Raw genomic sequence first — 23,859 nt, forward strand, 5'->3', positions numbered from 1 at the left:
ATCGGGAATTGTGAGCAAAACAATGGCTTTGTCGACTGCATGATGCAGCATGATGCGTCCTGCAAGTGCAGCGATGTTGGAATAGGGCTGAGTCCCGAAAACGAGTTCGTCTATAACAGACAGAAGAAGGCTATAATGAAACTGAGAAAACTCTCGGGTTCAAGCTAGATACTTCTTGTCCATTTTCATTCCACCCATCTTTCTGACTAGCGGGAGCTTTACCAAGCTCCATCTGTTCAAGCGCAACGGCCATGTGTGGCATTTCGCAGACAGACAAGAGCCTCGATAGAGTTGAGCGAACTTGTGGCCAGAAGCTAGCACCCAGCCTTGAAGAGAAAGCCACGCTGGGGAGGCACCCAGCGTCACAAGCTATTGCTCTCACAATTGGTCCAGACGTACCTGGACTTGCACACCATCCTGCTCATGTTTTCTCTTTTCACCTTCGCCTCGTCACGGTCTGGTTACACAGAGAACCGAACAGCCGTTCTGGACAAAGACTCGGCGGGCAGAGGAGGCGGGGCGATGCGAGAAGGGTTCACGGATAGCAGACGACTACTCTTGTTGATCAGCTCCAAATCGATCTAGATGGCTCGTGGTGCCTGGACTACGGATAGATAGAAGACGGTTATTTATGGAGGCCAAGGTCCCTCCCGAACCCATATCCCGTGTTCCGTTCTTTTACTTTCCCTTTTATGCCCTTTTACACTTTGCAAATACACCGTTATCACAACCTGAACAATAATTATATCTGGACTCTCTCATAGCATAGCCTAGAGGAGCTGTTAAAAGTATGGCATCAATGCACCCGGAATACCAGCCTGACAACTTCTTTGCCGGTCCACTGGACTTCCCGTTTTGGCAGCAAGACGAGTCATGCTTCAACAACTACGTTGAGCCTTATGTTCCGGAGTATACATATCCCTACCATGACAACTCTTCCCAGTCGTCGTTTTCATCTTTCAACGGGAGCATGGTCTGGATGGAGAGCTCTGAGCAGCTCCCCAGCCCAAACAATCCTGTAACACCGCCAACTCCAACTGTCCCTACCCCCATCCAGGCCACCTTGTCCAACACCAACCTGAAAGTCATGGACACCCAGCACAAGGACAACATAATCACCAACCGGAAGCGAAAACAGCAATCCGCGGCCAGCATCAACTCAAAGTCAAGGAGATCATGCCGCTCTCAGTCATCATCGTCGTCCTTGAAGTCTGAGTACAGCAGCCATGGCATTGACCCCAACATCAAGGAAGAAGTCAACTTAGAGCGCAGCCGCAAGGCAGCCAACAAATTCAGAGAACGCCAGCGCAACGAAATAGCGCAACTTGCATCAGAAGAACACACTATAGAGGACTCAAACCGCCAGCTACGCAGCATGCTTAACGCACTTACGAGTGAGATTCTTGCGCTCAAGATGCAAATACTCCAGCATACCAATTGCAACTGCAAGCTCATACAGGCGTATATTAATAAGGAAGCTCATCATTTTGTTCAAAGTTTAGAAGGAGTCGCGAATGCCTAAATAGCTTTTGTCATGGTTTTAGCGGTGGGCGTCAACATGGACAACCACGACAAAGCTTCGAGGTCAGGATGTGTAGCACGGATATGGACATGTAGGATTGTTGTAGGGATTATGGTGTGTACAAATTATCATTTTGGAAAGAAAACAGCATCAGTGCCTCACGGCGGGAGTAAACGGTAGTCAGTTAAGGGTAAGGTGTTTATCAATTTCGTGGTTTTGGTACTCTACTTGAACTAGTCTCGTCATTCTTTTGCTTGGATTCAATAAAAGCACATTTTCTTTTGTGAGCCTACACAAACGGATTCATATCATGGTGACTGTGATTGGCAACTTCTTGAATAGGTGTCCGACTGTCAAAAGAAACTATTGACATGGATAAAATTTCCGATGCAGGCATTTATCCGTTTGATCGAGTGATGGCGGCAGGGAGACGTCCACAAACGTGCCTGTAGTTATCGCCGCAAAACGCAGGTGACTTGGAGCATTTGAGATTGCAAAGTATCTGCTACCCCGCCATACGTGAATATCTACCACGGCATGATAGCGCATTTGGCTGTGGGCAGATGCGTTGTGCCGCAGACTGCACAGACGTTATGCTTCACCCAGCAGGGAGGGACCATCATGGGACCACCTGACCCTTTCAATGGCAACAAATACTGCAACTAATAAATAGTGTTATGAAATGATATGTCACATCGATATTCGACCCGGCTGGTCGGCTTGAATGGGGATGGCAGAGTGAGATGTGATCCACTACATGAGGCGAGTGAATGGTTGTACGGAGATGATGCAATGCCGGACTACGAAAAGAAGGCAAAGGTCCTTTTCATACGGCTACGGAAAGTCCCCTTTCTTGTTACTTGGATTGAGAGTTTTCGAATGCATCTCTGGACAAGCAGCACACTTCGATGGTGCATATCCTGGCTCCCCAGCCCGTTTCTCTCTGCGGGCCTCGGTTGTACTGAGGCAAGTATCTACTTCAGATGTATGAGTCTGGTCTTTGCAGTTACTTGAAGGGTGTAAAGTGCCCATGTTCGTATAGTAAATTGCCGGTAGAGTTGACTGTGATGCATGTAAAGGCCGGCGCAACATGATACTGTCCTTTGGGACTCGACCCAGCTAGCATCTCCTCTGTTAAGTATTGTATCTTCATAATGCCGGCCACAGTTAATAAACTTGTAAGTATATTTAACTTCTGTAACTGTACGCAGTGGCCGGATCTCGGCGAAATAACAGAGTCAGTCAATGCGCTCATCGCAATTGAGGGTTCATCGATGAGACTTAGACCCTCTTACACCTTACTTGTCAAAATACGGTCTCCTCTCATAAATACTTGCTGTTTTACTCATACTAATTGAGGTCTTACATCAGAAAGAATGTGACATACTTCTATTAATTATGCCTATGATATATATCAGTGAGATTTAGTCGCTCACTCAACTTCCGTAGCATTGCAGCTCAGCACCATCTCCTGGCAGTTGACTCACACAGGTCCAACTTCAACTATCAGTTCCAATCGTCCTCATCTCTATCCATGCATTAGAAAAGAAGCTAATCACAGCAAAAGGCCCGGCATAATGACACTACAGGTTTCATCAACTGACCTCGAATCACTCAACCCATCATCGCATCATCAAGCCCGATAAAGCACTTACAGCTCGCAGTATCACGCCAAACCAGGCAAGTGCTAAACAAACACTCAAATCACAAACTCCCCCTTTCTCATAAATGACCCGAATCTCATCGTAGTTGAGATGCCCCTTGTCCCTGCATCAGTTCCACTATGACTCCTCTGTGACTCTTCAACCAGCAAAAAGTTATGTTGAACCCCAGATTGGAACCACTTCTCCGCTTTTCACAACAAACCAAGCTGCACATCGGGACGGCAAAAATTTCCGTCGTAAACACATCCCAGGAATACGACTGACTCACAGTCCCAAAGAGGAAGCAACTCATCCCAGGCCGGCAATTTGTCTACGTAACGCGTCCATACGACTCGGTACTCGGCAAGGAGTGGACAAGATTCTGATCTGTGGGGTTGTAGCGCAATGGTTGAGTTTTAGCGAATCTAGATTACTTAAAGGCACTAGTTTGTCGCAGATCGAGTGAGAGTTTGCAACTCAGGACACTCAACTCAGCTTACCCTCACTGTAAGAAAACTCATTCATCTCACAGACATACACTGCTTTAACCTCTCTCTATCCATCCACCCAGCTTGCGGCACAAATATACTAAAAAAGGCATCACTAACATACTCAGCAAAATGGCCCAAAACATCTACGACCGCGAGGACTTCTACTCAGCCTACATCGAACACATCGATCGTTCCGACAAAGAAGCCGATCTCTCCAAGGACCCAGCATGGACACGCATCTCCCCAATGCTGCCTCCCGTCAAGGACAAGCACGTCCTCGACCTCGGCTGCGGAACAGGCTGGTTCGCCCGCTGGGCCATGAACCAAGGGGCCAAATCAGTCCTCGCCGTGGACATTAGCGAAAAGATGCTCGCCCGCGCCAAGGAACTTACTTCCACCGAGAAGTATCCCCAAATCGAGTACCGCCGCGAGGATCTAGACCAAATTTCTCTTCCTGAGAGCGATTCCAACAAATACGGACTGGTGTTCAGCTCCCTTACACTACACTATCTATCCAATCTCGATGCCATCATGTCCCTGGTCGAGCGTGTCCTTTCCCCCGGCGGATCATTCGTATTCAATGTCGAACACCCAGTTTACACCGCTCCGTTTAAGCCTGCCGTTGTGACTGATCCTGCCAACGGGGAGAAATCATGGAATCTGAATTATTACTACAAGGAAGGCGAACGTGTAATTGACTGGTTGGCCAAGGGAGTGAGGAAGCAGCATCGCACCGTAACGACATACATGGCTTCTATTTTCAAGGTTGGGCTAGAAGTTACGGGGTTTGTGGAGTTCTTGCCGACTGATGAGGAGTTGGAGAAGGATATAGTGGACGAGATTGAGGGTATCAGGCCGCTGTTTTTGATGATGAGTGTCAGAAAGAGAGTGTGAAGCAGAGTTGTGTGCTGTTGGGGAAATGTCATGATGCCTGTAGTGAGTTAGTGGTTTTAGCGAAATGAATAATTCATGCAGGCTCTCACTAATGATATGCTCTTCGCTGATGCACTGATTACATTACCTCCCTTCCGAGGGACTTCAGCGTCCACCTACGCTGAATTCCAGCTTAGCCTTGGGCATTTTCATCTTGCGCAATTGTCAGATAGAGCTTCATCAACTTTGCATCACGCACAGAGTAAAGCTTCGGCCATTCAAGATGAACAGATAAATGTCTTCATATTATTCATTGCACTGTAGGCCAGCTACCTGCGTCATTCAATTCCGTAACGAACATCATGACACACGCTGCTATAACCCCACCACAACTGCTATATACAATAAACTACCATGACGAGGGGCCAATGGGCTCCGTGACATTAGGGATGAACTTCCTCGTAACAGCCTTCCTGCTGAAATCCAACGTCTCAGTGTAGACAACATTTCCCCACCAGTCGGGGAAGTTCTTGCCACTAAGACCGAGCGCCAAAGCGACAAGGACAACGCAAAGACGCGAGCCAATATCGAGAGCGCCGGAAAGAACAAAGTTGTACTGAGCTGTAGTAATAGGTTAGCATTGGTTACTCTTGTAGGTGGATGCATATGTGTCAACTTACTCCACCAGCCAAAGAAGTAGCGTCGGATGAAGCCGTTGAAGATGACACCAACAACGACCCAAGGAAGAAGGTAGTAAAGGGTAGCGGGAGGCACAAGACCGCAAGCACTGAAGATTGCGGGCCAGATGATGTATCGGGCAAAGGAGCGAGGGTAGCGCTTGGCAACAAAGTACTGAATGGTTGGGCAAGCAGCACCAATGAACCAGAACCAGTTGGTCCAGGCATAAATGCTACCAGCACCGAAGACACGCTTAGGACCCTGTAGCAGTCAAGTTAGAAATTAAGTGTCTTCATGTTCCAAGGCATGTTCAAACTTACAATGACACCCCAGATAACACTAGCGTTGTAGAAGGTGGCAGCGTTGGGGCAGATCAAACCCTGGGGTTGCTCATCGGTGCAGATGCCCTTGATGTTGCCGATAACAAAGTTATAGGTGGCAATTTGCACAAGAGACAACCAGATCACAGCAAAGGCCTGGGCGTAGAACATGCTGCGAGGGGGAACCTTCATGTAGTGGCCGATCTTCATATCCGAGATATAGGTGAGGCCGTTGGCACAGGTCATGTATCCCCACGACTTGAACAACATCATGGCAATGGGACGTCCAGGAAGCCTAGATGGGACGGGTTAGTTCCTGCTCAAGAGAGACCACATGAGAAGGCAAGTATTGGGTAGAGCAAACTTACATGTAACCGAAAATCATTTCAGTAATGACGTTGAGACCAGGCTGCTGGTTGGTGATGGCCTGGATCATGCCAATAGGAACAAACAGAACAACACCAATAAGGATACAGACAATATACGCCCACCATGGCAAGTGAGTAGACCAGACTTGGGAGGCAATCATGCCGAAAGCAAAGCTCACAGCGAAGATAATAGAGAACCACCACTCCGGAGCCTCCTTGTACTTGCGCATAAGCTTCAGGTGGACATCGGGCTCCTCAGAGCGAGAGCTAAAAGCACGGCGCCAAATATCGGGGCCATAGAAGAGACCGCAGTGGAAGATGGTGGACATGAGGGTGGCAAAGGACATGCCGTAGGACAGAGAAAAGGTGGCTCCTAGCAGGATAGGAGAGTATGCCTGGTAAGCCGTCTCGTTGACAGTGTAGTCGGCTGTCAAGATGCGGGAAGTGTTGTAAGGCTTGGCGAAGCGATCCCAGTTCTTGTTAGCACTCAAGGGCAAGTACTTGTACTCGACGGGACCACCATAGGCCAGACCGATAGCTCCGACCAAGCAGATGAGGAGACCAAAACCGACGTTGAGAATGGCGAAGAGAGGCGTCTGCAGCGGGCTTCCAAGCCAAGATGACACACCAAGCCAGTCAAAGGTGATGGGTAGGATACCAAGGCCGGATACATGGCCGAAGAGCTGGTTGACGACAACATTGTTGGGAGCGATCCAGCAGACGAAGGTGAAGTATTGTAAGAAGGTGGCAAAGACTTCTGGAATCCACTGGTACACAAAGGTGGCCAACGACACAATGATGAAAAACCTATATCGGGAGATTTTCCAGCCATTAGTGGCAGCAGGGTCCGCAGGAACGTGCTTATGCAGAGAGTGCATAACCGTGCAAGTGACGAGATTGGCAGGCCACACCATAGATGCCGGCCAGACGAGGAAACGACGAGCGATACCGGCGATACCGAAGCCCATGGCTTGGGTCGAGATAATGAGAAGAATCTGGAATCCCCATCTACAGAAAAATAGTCAGTACACGGACACTTGAGTCAGATAAAAAAATATGTTCTTACCCGAATCTCTGAGAATAGAAAACTTCCTGGGCAAGCAAGATATCGATAGCATAACTGTATGTAGAACCGGCAGCAGTCATCATGGTGATGATGGTGTGCTCCTTGACGTTGAATGGGCCAGGGTTGAGGTTAAACTTCCAGCCAAAAATGCTACGCTCCTTGTTGGGAAGAACATTGGCCAAACCGACACCGAGTCTATGCACACTTGTTAGATTCTGACAGTTCCGCTGGCTGGAATTTACAAGAGCGTCGGAACATACGGGTAAGCAACCAACTGCACCACAGTGGACGAGATGGAGGCGGATGAGACGTGCATTGAGAGGAGGACGTTGCAGGCGGCCACAACGGTGCAAAGGAGGGCACCCAGGAACCAAGCTCGGACTGTATCAACAGGCATATCGTCGTCGTCAGTTGGTGGGACCTATGGGCGGTCATGTCAGTGCTGTCAAATCTCGACATTGGGTGCATCTGATAAGAGTGTCGCAACTTACGGAAGCGCGGACTTCGGGGTAGGGCGAGTCTTCTTGAATGAGGGTCTCGTCCACGACGGCCTGCTTCTCCGTATTCTCGGAAGCGAGAGCATCGTCAATGGTATCGAGTTTCTCGTTGTCCAAGAAGGGATCCCACTTGTGCTGTCGGCGGAAAGCCTTCAGCTCCTGAGTAGGATCACCCATGACGCCGGCGGGAAGTTCTTCCTCAGCGGACGCTGGCCTCTGGGAGAGGCCAAAGCGTTCCTTCAAACCCATTGTGAGAGAGATGGTTTTGCCAAAACCTTTGCTCTGATGCCAAGGGGTGCAAGACTGCAACGAGGATTGACGGGCAAATACTAAGAGTCCCCAATGACAGGAAAGAAGGAGAAGAGAGAAGGCCGGATGCCAAGTGGACAGGCTCACGGGGAGTGGTTTATCTATATATGCAAACCGAACACTTGGGAAGACATGGCCGTGGTGGCCAAATCGATATCAGGACGGATTGAGCAGTTTCCCTTGTCGCGTGGCGATTATCATTCTTTTCCTGGCTTCGTTGGTATCTGCAACGCCGAACCCCAGCTTCCATCGGTCTAGGGGACCCTTTGGTCGAGAACGGCCGTCCATCACCACCAATTAGCCTGGGATACCAGACGCTAAGGCTCGGCCGGATCATCCTGAAAGGACTAGAAGGTGTCAGTAAAAAAGACGTGAGGATGTTTGTCCCGTCACCACTTACCACATGCAGGATCTTTTGCTCAGATCCCCAAACTACCCCGGCTCCACACCTTGGCAGGGGAGGAACCAGAGATTTCGAGCGACATTGAATACCAATGCTCCTGATTTGGCAGCCAACCATACGAGTCTCTGCTGGGCGTTGCTCTACTTTGAGGTGGGCGCCCGCACCGGGGGTGGCCCGGACAAGAAGCATGAGGCTGGAAGCACGATGGAACTTTGGGAACTTGTGTAAAGCGTCCAAAGGGAACAGACGTGGACCAGGGCTAGATGGTGTGGAGTCGTGATAGGAGGTGTGGACGAAGTGTTGAACGAGTCTGGTTTTGTTTGGCCACCCCGTCGTGGTGATGGAGCCGGAGTGGGCAATGATGGTCAAAAACGAGGTTTTGACAAAAGGTCCCATGTCAACCAACTGGCATGATTTGCCTTGACGATGGTGTATTCTCACGTCCATGTCTCCTTTGCGTGGAGTCTCAGATGGCAAGATTGGCGTGATCAGAATCAAATTGATCTGATTCGTCTGCCTCCTGCTCTTGCTCTTTTGGCAGCCGCGGCTAATGCCTGAGTCGCACCTACCTAATCATGATAGCGCTGCCAACTCCTCCACGATCATTCTCTTTTGCTCATCGTCTGGTCAAACGGACCAACAGTCCTGCAAATTTGGGCCACCTGAGCTTGGCGTTTTGCAAATAATTCTCCATTTCCATCGACCTGCTTGTCGTTTATGCCTCGCCCTTGTCCCGCTATGCCACGCATTTGTCCCATCGTCGTCGGCCAATGCGTGACGTTCTCTGGCGCCAAGCACAAGTGCCGATGAGGCGTCGCATTTTGCAACAGTCACTATGGCATTCATCAGAAAAGGGGCCACAGCCAACGAGCCGCGACTTTTTCTGCTCCTACAGCGCCACCATGAGGCTTGGGCTTTATTCGACATAAGGCCATAACGAAAGTTGGTAAGGTTACTTGTGCAGCCAGTCGCGCTGCGGGAGTAATACGGACGACACTACTTCGTTCTTGTTGCTTATCCTAAGCACAGTATCATCTGCATTGATCATTCGCCAATGGCTCAGGGGTGGTCGAACAAGTGGACGAGTCGTTCGAAGCTGACGAGGTTCTTCGAGGTCATGTGGGCCGGAACCATGATCCCAGCAGCCATCACTCTGGGAATATCTGCAAGTTGCGGCATGGGTGGCATTAATCCCCGCTTCTCCGCCTCAACCGCGGTAGCTTCCATCTTGGCAGCAGCAGTGTGATCGCTTGGCAAAATTCAACGGTGAATCGCCAAGTTACTTGGCAGCACCAACAGCTTGGATTGAGGCGTCTTTGATGGGTGGCGGCAAGCCAACAATCAACTTGGTACACTGACCTCACCAAACAGCCATGATCTGCGTGGCGACCAAAAATTTTTCACCTGACGAAGTTGTTCCTTACAATTCACCATCAGCGGCTTCCAAGCAAGTGCCACTGGTTCGGCCATAGTCGGTTAGTTTCTTGCTCCCTCTCCCACCTGATGGGCGGGTTGGCTGACAAGAGCATGATAACCAGACCGAACGGACTCTGTGAGAGACTCCATGTCAGCAAAAGTTCCCAGGAGCCATCGGCCCTCCGTAATCAAGACTTGAGACTGATAAAGGTGGTGCGGGTGGGCCGCCGATTCGCTCGAGGGCAGGTCTGGCGTCCTCCAAGTGGCGGCCTCGTGCGTTGCCCGCCCATCTCATCCATTCCGAATAGCCGGCTTGGCTGCCCAAAAGGGTGAAGGATCCTTTTGACTGCCATTATCGCTGCTATTTCTATCCACAGAGACAGGCTTGACATGGAAGATTGTGCCTTGCAACCGGCGCTCATTGTCCACCATTGGAATGATTAGGGCCACTGGCGCGCGACTCCAGGCTCAAAAAGGCAGCTGCAAAAAGTGACAGCAAAGAGTAAGCCGACGGAGCTGAGAACTAACGATTGTTTTCAACACATATCTCGCCCTTTTGTCATCCAATTCTCCAACCGAGGAGTAAATACACGGTATCTGACGATAAATTGTCATTTGGCATGGTCTTGGTTTCAATATGAGCTAGTCGGGGATAGCCCCGAGAGTCCCCAATTCTCCTACGTAAAAAGATCATGACCAGTATCATCTTCATGGTCCCTTTCGGTGGGCAATTTTACTGAAACGGGGGTATTCCCTCTCGTCTAGATGGTTCCCGCTGAATAGGAAATCAAAGAAGGGCGAAGATCCGTCTCATCGACCCAACGACCGCAAGTAGATCGCCACCATCCTCAAAGCCATTGTAGAGATTCCTGGGGTATTACCCACATACACCCTCTTTTCCCCGTTTCCCCGCCACTGAATCTTCGCTCTCTCAACCTGTATTTAGTCCAGTGTTGAAAATTTCACAGCGAGGCATCCTGATCGACAAAGGAGTCCCCGTGGGGCCCAGAACAGACGAGTTGTCCAGGTTCAGAAGAGGAGTTGAACCGGTTGGATGGGAACCCCGACCTTGGCATCCATCAAAGTCTCTAATAGATGCGGGTTCCCGAGTGCAACATTCCATTTTTCCGTCGAGTCAAAGAACTTTGCCACGCGGTTAGGCAAGGCAAACAGTATGCACATTGCGTTCAAGCCGGATACAACTCCAAAGACGGATGGTAGGTCGGTTAGGTCGGCCCAAGCTCTTGATTTATTTGCAGCATGTGTCGGCCACTTTAGCCCGATATGATGCCCAACCTATTTCGGATATGTTTTGCGGCGATATGGTTGGATTTTAGTCTACTTTGGATGCAGCAAACTCTGCATCTAGACACTCGAGGTTTCTACAGGTGGTGTGGCAAGCTTATCACAAGTCCAGCTGCACAGCCATTACAACTCAACACAAGCCATTCCCTGCCTTTGTCTTTGCGGCGGGCAATTTCAAGGTGGTAGTTGTTGCTCTGTGTGGGTGAAAGTGGTAGGACGTTTGAATTCTTCCCATCTTTTGCCAGACGTTTGGTGTTGATACTACGATACTGAAATTTCGACCACATATCCTCCCAACGTTCAAAACGCCGTTATGTTATGTTATTGGTCGATGTTGGTCGCTGCAGAAAATATACCCGATTCGTCGAACATATCAATTGTTGGCTGCAGCGTGTTGATCGTATTCTACCCTCGGCGTAGCACCGCATCTCGGCGGTTACCATTTTTATGAAAGATCTGTGTGCAGAAGGGTTGAGGAAGAAGCTTAAACAGACATCACTAGTTGTGTCTATCCATAGCAATATCTCGACAGAACCTAAACGATCGAAACGAAGAAGCTAGCACGGACGACGACACATGTTGCAATTCTATAACGCATAAATGGTCCATTATACTTGATGTTTTCGAGGAGCCGTCTAAAATAGGCAATAGCCGACATCGAACCACCCATTGCATTACCCCAGCTTTGACAAAAGTCCTCGGCCGGTGATGTTGGCTGCGTGTGCCACGCAAAGGTTGGCAATGTCAAGTCACCAGATGTTGTGCATGTGTTGAATTTGGATTTCCGCGCCTTGATTCTACAGAATGACGATTTCAGTTTTCGGACGGCATCCTGGAGGACGCACATGACTAAAAGGGCTGAAATCAGCCCGAAGTAGCCTTCCTTCTTGATGACTGAGACATATTGCGAAAAGTGGTGACTCCTTGACGCAGCTGTAAACTCGCGGTTAGTACCTTTTCCTTCATCTGACACTATAGATGATTTCTTCTGTCGAAATTCCCGAGTCCGTTTAATCTCATCTATATAGAGTTTCCACGGGTTGCTTATCTCCTGGTACGGGAATAACGTGAGTCGTATCTCGTATATTGTCGCATTTCGGCAACAGCCGAAGCCACTCCACCGCATCGTAAGCCATACAGAAAGAATTTACTGGATTGCGAACACGTTAACAGATCCATCTTTAATAGTCTTCAGGTGATGAGTCTGAAATAGAGACCGAGAGCATGCGTCGTAAACACCTCTGCTAGGACATCAAGCCAGTATCCAAGCCATATTTCCCGAGACACGAGTCAGATAAACCAAATGAAGAGAACTTCCAAATGCTTAACTTATTGCCTTATCAGCAATACCACCCATCCCACCGACGGCCCGAGTTATAACTCATTCGTATACACCATCCTGTCTAACCCGCGCCTATCCGACGAGCGTGAACGAAGAACAGCAAGGATACTGCATGTGAATTGTATGCACAGTATTCCTTCGCTGCGAAGTGGTGGGTGGTAATACTTTGTGACGTTACCGACTTCCTGATTCGGAGAATTATTGTGACGAATCCAACAATCAGTTGTATGCAGATGATATGCGAGAACGTGGGATAGGGGCGGCCTGTAAACAATATATTCTACTTGTGCAATATATCAAAGTATAAATAAGAGCTCACGTTATTATAGTCCTCAATGAAACTTCACCTACAACTACATCCACTACAACCTGCTTAAAATGCGTTTCCTCGCGCTCATCTCTCTCGTTTCGCTTGCCGCCACGGCCGCCGTGGTAGAGCGCACTGATACATTCTTCCTCAATGACCAGGGGGAAGTTGTTTCCAAATTGTGTCCTACTTGTTCGCGTTGCACGCCTGCTGGGTCGGGATGCTCCCGGTGCTGTACTGTGGATGGGTGCTGGTGCTCTTGCAAGAACGGTAAAAGTTGCTAAGTTGCTGTTGCCACGCAATCAGGACTCCATTGCTTGGAATGGGATACTGGACTTGGCTGTGATTTGTGATTAGGATGAGATTATGGATGTGATTGAATAGTCAAATCTTGGGGGGTAGCGGTATATGAGAGACGAGTGCGAAGCTTAGTGTTGCCAACCTGAGTTGACTCATGATGATCCAGCCAATAAAGACGGATAATGGAAGGCATTCTTTAATTTTGAGCCAGTTACGCTTGCTCAATATTTCCAGGCTACAGTCTATGAACAACTCGTGTCTTACCTGTGAAAGGTATCCAAATACAGCCGTATTCAATACCCCGTAAACATGATCATACAACTTCATAACCATTTTCACCGCATCCCAACTTACAACCGCAGTCTCTTTCCGACGAAAAGCCCCAAAAACGCAATAACTCTATATATCGTCCCGATCGCAAACAAGATAAGAATATTCCTCCACGTCCAATACAACCTAAACCCAGTAAGCTGACTCGCCAAATCCACATCGTACAAATACCCAAACGGAGCGACCAGCTGTCCAAAGTACAGCTCCGCAAGCCAAGTTCCCGGCGACGCTCGCCACAACCACTCCAGCCCCCATTTCTTCACCTGCGACAACGGCGGTGCCGCGCCAGACAAGATACCCACGATGAGGCTGATCATGGTGGCGAAGAGAGGCGCGTCTTCTCGTTTCGTGACCATGCTGACGCAGCTGGCGAGACCGTAGATTGCATACACATACGCGAGATTAGCGACAAATGCGAGTCCCCACGCTATAATAGGGTTTCCAAGAAGCATCATCAGCGTCGTAAAGTGAAGACAGGTAAGAATCATGCGCGGCATCACCGCAAAAACCTTGGCGAGGAAGTACGCCAGGCGAGAGTGCCCAGCTTCAGCTTCCCTCCGCTGAAGCAGCATCTCCTCTGAGAATACACGCACGCCAGGGGCCGCAGAGACAAGACCGATGCCAATGCCCGTTAGGAGAGCTAGCTGCGGCACGGAGATCATGTCCGTGGCGATGGAGAGCACGTCGAATGGCTTCTTGTAGAAGCCGATGAACATGACTCCCTTTTTACCGTTTTGCGCCAAACCGATCAGGAAGCCGGCGAGGGCGGCGAGGCCCATCTCGAACCAGAACATGGATTTTGTGCGGTACTGCTGGATGAAGGAACGGCGGAGGCATAGCCACGTTTGTCGGAAGCGGGTTGCGCCTCTTGTCTTGAGGACTTGGTGTACGGGTTGGTCCATCTTGGGTAGTAATGTGTTTACGAAGGACATTTGCGACGTTCGTGAAGAGTCTGTGTTTTTGCCTTGATTCTCACGACAGCTGGCCCAGTGCGCAATCAGGCCTTCTTTGGAGATGTCACCGCTGCGTTTATACGCACGACCGTTACCGGTGATGATGTCGGTGACTACATCTCCATAGTTGCTGTAGCCGGGGAATGTGAATCCAACGTTCTCAAAGAACCGTTGGACGCCTCGCTCTGGACCCTCATAAATAAGCTGTCCGTTCGCCAGGAGGATAAGATCATCTAGCATTTCGAAGATTTCCATTCGAGGCTGGTGTATCACCACGATGATGGTCATGCCAAGACGAGCCAGCGCCTGCAACGTCTTCATGATCGATGAAGCAGCCGTGGCGTCCAAACCACTCGTCGGTTCGTCGAGGAAAATGGCCATCGGCGCCGCAGCAAGCTCCATGCCAATACTGACTCTTTTGCGCTGACCCCCCGAAATGACGGGTTTACCAACACTGCCGACGAGGGAATCCCGCACATGGGAAAGCTCAAGACAGTCGATGACCGCGTTGACGTGGGCGATGATGTCGTCGTTTGACCACGTACGAGGGAGGCGAATCTGAGCGGAGTGAAGAATGTTTTCGTAGACTGTGAGTTCTGGTAGCACGATATCATCCTGCGGTACGTAACCAATGACCTTTTTGTACCGCTTAATTCGGCCAGGGACATCGTTGATGGTGACGAGACCCTTTGTTCTCGTGATTTTACCCATGAGAACGTTCACAAAGGTCGACTTTCCGGCTCCCGAGCCGCCCATGACGGCAACAAGCGAGCCTCTCTTGATGGAGCCAGTGACATTTTGGAGAATCGGCCTTGGTGCGCGTCTAGGCTGAAAGCTGAGATTGGTGTAACTGAACGTTAAGCCAAAGTACTGAGCATCAACAGTCGCCTTCCGCATCGACTCGACAAACGCACGAAGCTGCGGCGACAAACCGGCCTCACCTTCAATCTGCTCGACACGCATGCCCTGCACGCTGGCCATGTCCAGAGCTGCTTGAAAGCCAGACCACGGGTCAGTGCCGGGCATATACGTTGCATTTAGTGCCGTGGCCATCTCCATCTCATGCTCATTCTCATCAGCCAAGCCGTAGTAGCCTGCTGCGCCCATTGTCATTGTCCTCATGAGTCCTTGTCCCCGCTTGCTCTTCTTGAAGGTATTCGTGCGACCTCTCTTCTTCAGAACTCGCTTGGCGATTGTGTGCCAGATAATCCCGATGACGAGCGCCAAGTCGATCAAGAGCAGGACCACGATTGGGATGATGAACAGGTCAAACTGGGAGCCTTCAGGACAGCTGCTGCCGAAACTACAGGGAGTTGGCGTAGCGGCACCGGGTTGACAGTAGTGGCCCTTGGGACATTTGAGGATTTCTTTACCGCCAGCAGGACAGTAGTTTCCCTGGAGGCATACTACCGGTTCAAACGGACCCATGCCGATGTTGGACCCTTGGAACGAGCACACGTTTCCGGTTAACCTTGCTTGTTGGCATTGTGTGATGGGCGGACAGAATTGCGGCAGTGAGTTGACGGTGTTGTTGGCGCCTGTGCTGAAGTTAGCAGTCTACAACTCGAAAGTGAAGATTTGAATTGCCGCATAAAATAATACGGGTTTAACAAAAAGAGACTTGCATAAAAAGCCCAAATTACAACCATCCTTGACCCACGAGTCCGCCGACTGGATTTGCAACGGAACCGCCCCAGGTCGATAACACGGCGCCGCATCAACCGGCAACTTATTATCAGCAATCTCACGAACAGCCCTATAATACGCCGTAGTAAACGTAGTCTGATTCTTGCCCGTGCAAGCCTTGGAAAAGACATCCAAATTCGTCTTGGTGTTGGCGCCAATGGCCACAAAGCCACCCTGGTTTACGTCGAAAATCTGCGGCTTGCTCGTATCAGGCGGGAATTGCGCACTGTCAATAGAGCTGTTGATGTTGACGATGCCGCTTCCCTTGGGATTAAACCATTTTCCGCTGGTGGTTGTGTAGACGAGCTGCGTCTTGTTCCCGAGACATTGCCAGCCGATGGTGTTTTCGGCGGGTGTTGCTCGGAGTGCGCAGATGCAGGCTTCGGTGTCAAGGAAGGCTGGTCCAAAGGGTCCGTCGATGGGGAGGAATGGATCTTGGGGGAGATTGGCGAGGGTTATTTGGTTGAATTGTTGTTGCGCAGCCATCTCGACGGTGTGAGGATGGCGACGTCAATCGTCTCCAATGGACAGCAGGTGGTGATGTCTCTTCTCAACGACAACCATCGCCAGAGGCACAAAGGACGGGGATTAAATCCATCGTAAGGTGAGCCGGACGGCACGTAGATAATAATATTTTCGTCGCATCGGATCTGTACGACCTAATACGAGCATCTGGTAGGGTGCCACTTGTGCCACCACGAAACATGTTCTTCAACCATGAAATCTTGACCATGTAGCTCCTCCAGCTACAAGGATATTGTTCTGGGCACAGCATAAGCCATGTCATCCATCGACAGAACGGGTATTTGCCTGCGCTGCAGAGAGTAAGATTACCTCAATGATAGTCCGGGTTGCGCCAAGTTGCAGCAAATGCTGGAGGCAAGGCAGCCTCGAAAGCCCAACTTGTCTTGGGATTGGACATGCCCAGACTTTGTCCGGCAGACGAACCCTACAAGATCCACGCAAGGCGCAGCTCGGCGATGAGATGGGAATGGCTATGCTAAAGTAAGTAAGACTGGCAGGCATCCTTGTCAGCCGCCTCAGCCTTAGGAGGCGAGATGTTGAACGAAATCAGCATGGAAGAGTTCATGAAACGATAACTCTAAAGACGTCAAACAGAATTAAGATGGAAGCTCATTTTCTTCACAGCAACACGTGGTACAGTTCCTCTCAAGTATCACAAATCAGATCTATCGTCAGGAGATCGAAGATAAATGAATGAGACATCTCATGCACCCGTTGATGGTGGAACTCGTTGCAACGCTGAGTGGGCAGCTGAATCAACTCTCCAGCCAAAGGTAAGGGAGGCGTTCCGGCATAACCCTCTCCGATCAGCCAAGGCTGAGAGGCCACAATTCATTTATTACGAACCATCAGCATTGCAAACTCTGATCCATTGATTTGGTTGCCAGTTAAGCTCAGATGGTATTGCCATGGGCGTTGAAGCCTCGTCCCTTGCTGGTGCAGCCACGCGCCGCCGACTGGAACAAGACGAAAATAACTTGCTAGCGATGCGAGGTAAAATGCCACGTTTAAACATTAAATCCGTCTTTTGTGTCTCAAACAGCTTGCGACAAGGTGAACAACTCCATGGTGATTTGTCTAACAAACTTGGAAATGGAACTGGGAAATTTAGCTACCCTGCACGTAACTGACAACTCTAAAGTTCCACCCTAGCCGGAAACCTATAGAAATATTATATGTCAAGTTTGCATTGTAGATAAAAATGTGAGTTTCTGTCATCATTTGCAACTGTTGCATCTACTTTCTAGAAAGTCTGTTCAAACACTCCTCGCCCTCTAAAGCGACCCTTAGGAAATCAATGCAGACCATGCGAAACTGGATCATAATCCGGTTAAGAAACAGAGCAGGCCACATCGAATTCTCTACCGACATGCACGAGCAAGTCTCATAAGCCCTCTTCGTCTACTTGGATTCCATCTGCGTTGCGAACTCATCCTTAAACAACTACTTCACCGTGTACTCATGCACCAGCGTCCCCGCGAACCAACATCCGACGCACAATAGCTCATCTCCATAAACGCTCCCAAAAGCGAACCCAACATCATCCCGCCCGTCTCACTACTCGATATTAACCCGACACAGAAGTCACTCTCTGACAGACTCGTCCCGGCGTCTGTATAGTCCAATGCCGCCGCATATACAGTCATGTATATGGCTCCACCGCCAACCCCCACGGATGATGCCAGCAGAAATACCGAGAACGGGCTTGATGCTATAAAGTAAAGCAGATTGATCAACTGAAATCCTGATGCGAGACCCAAGAGTAGGAAAAGAGGGTGCAGCTGTTTCCATCGGAAGAATAATAGTAAGGACCGCGAAACGAGGGACCCCATTTGGAAGGCGGCTCCAAAGGCGGCTTTAAATTGAGTGAATGTCCCTGGAGGCATGGACATGGGCTGCAGACGAATCGAGGCCGGGTATATAAATGATTGGAGTGTAAACGCTATAAACATGGGTATTATAAATTTGATGAGTAGGGGCTGAGCCAAACTCAGGCTCCGTTTCGCTTTGGACCGTAGGATATCGGTGGCCTTCAGAACGTGGCCGTCAGGTGTTAGGGGGATGCCATCTTCTCCGTCTATATTGAGGCTCGTCTGCCGCATTTTGGTCCCGATGCGAGGTAGTTGAACTGGTGGTAGGATCAAAAAATATGCTGCTAGCATAACACCAACCAAGAAATATACAAAATTGACGGCGCTTCGTAAGAAGAGTCCCATACCAGAGGTAAGCACATGTGGCATTACCGCAACAACCACTCCGCCGATACCTGTGCCCACGCCCCAGCCTGCCAGTCCCCAGCGGCCGTAGTATCTCGTTTGTACTAGAAATGATACCTCTCCTGCTCCCGCGCTGGCTTCAGCCAGCATTGTCATGAGAATTCTGAACAGCGAGGTGACATTTGGTGGCGTTATGGCCGTGACGGCCGCAGCGACGATCCAGCATGTTGTGAGGAAGCATGGGCGAATCCACCAGGGGATGTAATGCAAGACATGGGGGAGGATGAGTTTCGCAGCAAGGCTTGATAAACCCTCGATTAGAATTACTGTCGGCCTCGAGTACGGGATGATGAGGTAGCTGGCAGAAAAGATGATGGCCGGAAGAAGGACATTGACGAAACCTGCAAGGGAGTAAGACTAAGTTTCTTGGCCAGTCTTGATCATTGTCGCAGCGTGTCGCTCATGCAATCCAACTTGTAGTTCAAGTAAGAGTATTCGTTTGGAGAACATGGTGACGAAAAGACAAAGGGCAAATAGAAGCCGTGTCGTGAGATACGAAATTGAATTGCAACTCACCCAAGAAACTAAAGCCTACAAGAGCGCGAGCTTCATGACTGGCAAGGAGAGCACATGGTCGACGAAGCGCGGTCCTGACTGTCGGCATCACGTCATTTGAAGAGCTCTAGCAGGGCAAATCTGAAGTGACTTCACGGATAACCAGAAAGACCCAGGACTCAGGAAGTTTTGAGCGGTTTCACTTCCTCAAGAGGCGATCAATAAGTTGACGGTTAGTACATGACTACCAACAGATAGAAAAGCCAAACATTGTAGCAATGATATATTTAAGGAAGATACAATGCCGACATTGGCTCTTGAGACTGACAACAACTTCACGACGCCGTTGTACTTGCCACTGGTCACGGAAAGTCGGCCGCAACGGCACTAACGCGCCGGATGAATGGTCTTGGCGTCTGCAACACCCGGCACGATTGTGAAAGACGATTGGATGATAACGAAGGGAATCGATCTGTGGACTTGACGGTGACGGTAATGACAAGCACGTTGCTGATATTCACGAATGTTACTGGACTGCAAGCCAAGCGGGGCCGGATGTAAGTGGCTAGGGTATTTGATTCAAGGCAGATATGTCTGGTCCAATACACCTAAACACGGTATGGTTTTGGAAATATCCGGGGCAGCCACTGAAAGAATTGGGCTAGCATAAACGAAACGAAACCATGTTGGAATAAGCTGTGGCAGCTCTTCTGACGGTGTGGGCGGCCATTTCTCGATTGCTTTCGAAGTGGACACCAAAAAAACATACTTGCCTTTCAACCTACTTATAATAAGCCAAGAATTTCGTCGTTGCCTTCAGGCTCTGTATATTACGTTCTGTGGCATCGACATAGCGACTGTGCTCCTGAGTGTTGGTATGCTTGCTACGCGACCAAGGCAAGACGAGCTTAGTCGAGACAGGAAAAGTTGTGCATGTTAAACTAATCTGTCGCAGAGCTTTAGCGGCCAAGGTCCACGCGGTACAAAATCTGGTGGGCGACGGATTCTAGCATTACATTATCTTTTGATTGACTGGGGTAGAATGTTAGTAGGCGCTGGCACAGATACTTGTTGGGCCTTCCATCCGGAACGGTGGCTATACCATTGGCAGAACTACGATAATGAGTCAGTAACCGAGAAGTCACAATCTCACAAACCTGTTGGGAGCCACAGCGCCGAGGGAATACACACAAAACCCGAGACAAATGCATGAACCTGTCCAATACGCAATATTAGTACAGCAAAGATTGATGCTAGGTATTATAGCAAGGCTTTGCAATCCTCGTCATATGCCCTGAACTGGTCCATCTTCATCTCGACGAAGGGTGCTAGTGCTGCACGAATATCCTCGTCCAGTGTCTCTACGCCTACACCATTCTCACTCAAACAATTGGTGAAGAGCTTGTCAACATCGAAAGGCTTCCTCGCCGAGTAGTTAAACCAAAAGCGTTTCGTAGCCCATGATTCACGCATCAGACCAGAAAGAGATTTCTCAGTGCACGGTATCTCTCTTGACCTCTCAACCCGTTGCATCACTTGCAGAAATTGCCCCAGCCGGGGCTCATATGCCGACAAAAGCTCTTCCATGCTGTGACCCCGAAATAGATACGAATCTGGCCCAGCCAGGAGCAACCACCACGGCGGGTCTGACGCAAACTGGCTCGGCAGGGCATTTGTGAATTCGAGGTCGAGGACAGCAGTTATGCGGAGAGATTTGGGATCTATGAGTATATTCTGAGGTCGAAGGTCGTCACAGAATAGTTTGAAGGGCCTATTGTCACAAATACAGTGCTTGTCAATCAGGCGTGCAAAGAGATGCCGCGCAACGTATTGCTCCTCAGCTTCCTTCCTGGATGAAGAGAGGTTGGGCTGAGTGAAAAGGTGGGTTAAGTTTTCGGATGAGAGGTATCTGAAGTAGCTGCTTGCAGATTCAAACGGACCAGTGGCAAACTTATCAAGAGGGTAGAAAGCTGTTGTTGCTAATTCGTTCATGCTGTAGGTGAGCGGCCGTCCAGTGACCGACCATGTGCCCGACATCGGGTCTTTGGAGATTGCTCCAATACGAGAAAAGTCGAATTGAAACAGCTGAAGTAAGATATCGGCAATTTGTTCAAACAAAACGTCCAGTATTTGACTGTCAATGTTTGGATTGAGATAGAGCTTTGCGGGAATGGCTGGGTCTCTGAGAATATCAGATAAATGCACTCCCTCGACAAACTCTGAGATGATAAAGGGCCCAAAGTGGTGCAGGCTGTCCTTGGTTAAACCCCAGCTCAGCAGACGTGGTACAGGGATATTCGTCTGCTCATGGAGGAACTGAATGATCTGAACCTCGTTTACAACCTTTTCGTCCCTAAAGGTCGTGTGTCCAAGGCCGGGGAATCGAATAACGGCGTCGGCGCGTTCATCGTCAAACATGACTCGGAGGCAGAAGTTAAAGGAGCCCTCGAACCAGTCAATTACCTCCTCGCCGCCGCGGCCCAGTCGACGAGCGACAAAGGATGCGGTTTCAGCACGAGCTCCAAAAACTTCATCCTTCCACTTGTCCCAGTGGGCATCGCCCGCTTTCTCCGCTATCTCGTCGAAAACACTCATATTCACAGCGTCGAGACTGCTTTGTCGTTGCGAAACCGGGCATGACGTGAAAGAGGGAGCATCGAACGCTGTGAGCTTACGCACTTTGCTTGACGAGGAGGGCGACGTAGGTTGTCTGGTTTGGCAAATGCAGTCAATCTGGTGAGGCCGACATTGAACCCACCAGATGTGCCTGGCAGATGTGCCTGGCAGACTGGGGCAGATGCAAGTCACCTGTCAAGTCTGATGCTAAAAATGGATTCGCATTTGGCAGTTCAATGCGATCAATTAATCTGCATTTCATCCAATCTCATCCCCGCCACTATCGAATGACAAAGACATGTCGCAGCCCAGGAGATATCTAGAAAACGAACCCAAAAATCACCGTAACAAATGTGTAGTCAAGTTCTTCCGGGATACTGACCAATGAGACATTTGCAGAGAAGATATGGGCAGAGGGCGTGGACACGTCTACTGCAAGAACCCAATTGATGTGAAGAAATTCAAGAAAGACATCTGGTGTCAGATGTTCATAGGACCCCAAATTTATGCGGAATCGTTCCAGAAGATTGAAGCGGTTCCAGCGTTCTTTAACCACTTGACATGAATCATGCTTTGATCGTGCCATGATATGCCGACCATGGTCTCTGCTTGGAGCCCAGGTTGGGCTTCCTGAAAATACACGCCTAGCTTTGGGGGTTTGGAAGTATTATGGAATTTGATGAGTTTCAGCGGGACTATCTTGCTGACCTTTCACGCAACATTGAAGGCCCTCATGTGCACGACTAGATGGCATGTACCAACCAGACAGCCCCTTGGGAGAGCGTTGCTCCCTCTTGGCAAAAAATGGCATTGACAGAGCAGCCAGAATCATCCGCCAAGCCGCAGAATTGAAGACCAAGACTCGATTCAATTGAGGCTGTCCTACTCCGAACTCCGAATTCAAAGCGTCTGGTGGGATGAGAGATCAGACGGGAATCGGAATTCGACCCTTGCCAAGTTTACCATAGCAATCCATACTTACACCTTATGCGTATATTCATGGAACTCCATGTCACCGCTACTAATGCTGTGCCCTATAAGCCATATACCGGCCCGTGCGATACTTGACAATGTAATTGCTGCATAATGGAATGAAACAACAGCGTCGCCTACTTCTTCGTCTGTCACATTCGGAGGAAGGCACCGGAAGTTCCAGGTGCTTACAGCGCTTGTTGCGCATCTTTACGTCAAGTTGAATTCACACTGACCAGATGACAACAAAAAAAATTGAAGCTTCGAATTGGCTCTGCTCGTAAAATACCGTGACCCATTTTCACATGCTTTTCAATTGCACAAGAATGTTTGTTGGGGATATTGGCTTCTCAAATTGGCTTCAGATAACCCTGCCCAATGCCCATGCCTGGATCGCACCTGCCATCTGTTTGGCTCATTCTTGGACCTTGCTTTCCCCGATGTGTCCTGATGATGGGTTTACTCCAATCAGGAGGCGCGATTTTTGGGACGTCAGCCCTCACAGCAACAGCCAGTAGCATTTGCACGTGGGAAAGAAAGGCAGGTGCGAGGGCAGGCTCACCTGCATTCAGTATGCGCCGCTTGTTGATTGGCTGCAGACTGAATCAACACTTTCTTGGGCCCACTTTCTACGAATGAAAAGGGCTAAGCGGCCATTGAACAGGGGCTCGAAATATGCTGTTACCAAAAAGTTGAGTCCAATTTACCCATTCAAACTTTCAAGCGGTTGCTTGCGACGCCAAAAAATAACACCACCGGGCATGAATGCGCTTTATTATTTGCTTTGCTTGGCTGCGACATGGTCTCAGACGATAGACGAGTAACTCTGTCAAGACTAGCTCCGAGTCCCACAGCTCACGCTTGCAACTCTGGGACTGGCTCTCCCCGGCAAATGTTTCCCAACAACTGACAGCATTTGTCGAATCCGTCGGTTCAAATGGCGCAAAGGAACTGAGACGATCAGAGTCCCTAAGACAGGACAAGCACATGTGGCTCCCTCCACGACCAAGACGGGCAAGACTGGGCCAAGTCGCAAGTTGTTCAGTCCAGTCATGGCTGCGGATCATGGCGCGTGCATTCAGCGACAGGACCTCAGCCCAGCAAGCCAGTCGATCCAAGACTTCCACGGCTTAGAAAGGCTTGGAGATGCCGACCGCCTCCGGACG

At 49.7% G+C, this 23,859-nt stretch overlaps 6 protein-coding genes across 6 annotated transcripts; 3 read left to right on the forward strand and 3 right to left on the reverse strand.

The window, feature by feature from the left end:
- Positions 1 to 251: 251 nt before the first annotated feature.
- VFPPC_16816 (hypothetical protein) lies at positions 252 to 545 on the forward strand (the record flags this gene model as incomplete). Its single annotated transcript, XM_018294569.1, has 1 exon — positions 252 to 545. The coding sequence occupies one exon, from the start codon at positions 252 to 254 to the stop codon at positions 543 to 545; it is 294 nt and encodes a 97-aa protein (XP_018137914.1).
- Positions 546 to 790: 245 nt separating this feature from the next.
- On the forward strand, positions 791 to 1,522 carry VFPPC_14711 (transcription factor atf21; the record flags this gene model as incomplete). The annotated part of the gene is made up of 1 exon (XM_018292479.1): positions 791 to 1,522. The coding sequence occupies one exon, from the start codon at positions 791 to 793 to the stop codon at positions 1,520 to 1,522; it is 732 nt and encodes a 243-aa protein (XP_018137913.1).
- A 2,263-nt stretch (positions 1,523 to 3,785) lies between these two features.
- On the forward strand, positions 3,786 to 4,550 carry VFPPC_10043 (methyltransferase type 11; the record flags this gene model as incomplete). The annotated part of the gene is made up of 1 exon (XM_018288485.1): positions 3,786 to 4,550. The coding sequence occupies one exon, from the start codon at positions 3,786 to 3,788 to the stop codon at positions 4,548 to 4,550; it is 765 nt and encodes a 254-aa protein (XP_018137912.1).
- Positions 4,551 to 4,938: 388 nt separating this feature from the next.
- Positions 4,939 to 7,707, reverse strand: VFPPC_10042 (small oligopeptide transporter, OPT family; the record flags this gene model as incomplete). The annotated part of the gene is made up of 7 exons (XM_018288484.1): positions 4,939 to 5,150; positions 5,210 to 5,468; positions 5,528 to 5,822; positions 5,896 to 6,903; positions 6,962 to 7,156; positions 7,222 to 7,382; positions 7,453 to 7,707. 7 exons carry the CDS (start codon positions 7,705 to 7,707, stop codon positions 4,939 to 4,941), a joined length of 2,385 nt encoding a protein of 794 aa, XP_018137911.1.
- Positions 7,708 to 13,190: 5,483 nt separating this feature from the next.
- On the reverse strand, positions 13,191 to 16,295 carry VFPPC_10041 (ATP-binding cassette sub-family G member 2; the record flags this gene model as incomplete). The annotated part of the gene is made up of 2 exons (XM_018288483.1): positions 13,191 to 15,661; positions 15,767 to 16,295. 2 exons carry the CDS (start codon positions 16,293 to 16,295, stop codon positions 13,191 to 13,193), a joined length of 3,000 nt encoding a protein of 999 aa, XP_018137910.1.
- A 4,070-nt stretch (positions 16,296 to 20,365) lies between these two features.
- VFPPC_10038 (phosphotransferase enzyme family protein) lies at positions 20,366 to 21,700 on the reverse strand (the record flags this gene model as incomplete). Its single annotated transcript, XM_018288480.1, has 1 exon — positions 20,366 to 21,700. One exon carries the CDS (start codon positions 21,698 to 21,700, stop codon positions 20,366 to 20,368), a length of 1,335 nt encoding a protein of 444 aa, XP_018137907.1.
- Positions 21,701 to 23,859: the final 2,159 nt, after the last annotated feature.

This window comes from Pochonia chlamydosporia, chromosome 4 (genome assembly GCF_001653235.2).
Source record: "Pochonia chlamydosporia 170 chromosome 4, whole genome shotgun sequence".
Classification (NCBI taxonomy): domain Eukaryota; kingdom Fungi; phylum Ascomycota; class Sordariomycetes; order Hypocreales; family Clavicipitaceae; genus Pochonia; species Pochonia chlamydosporia.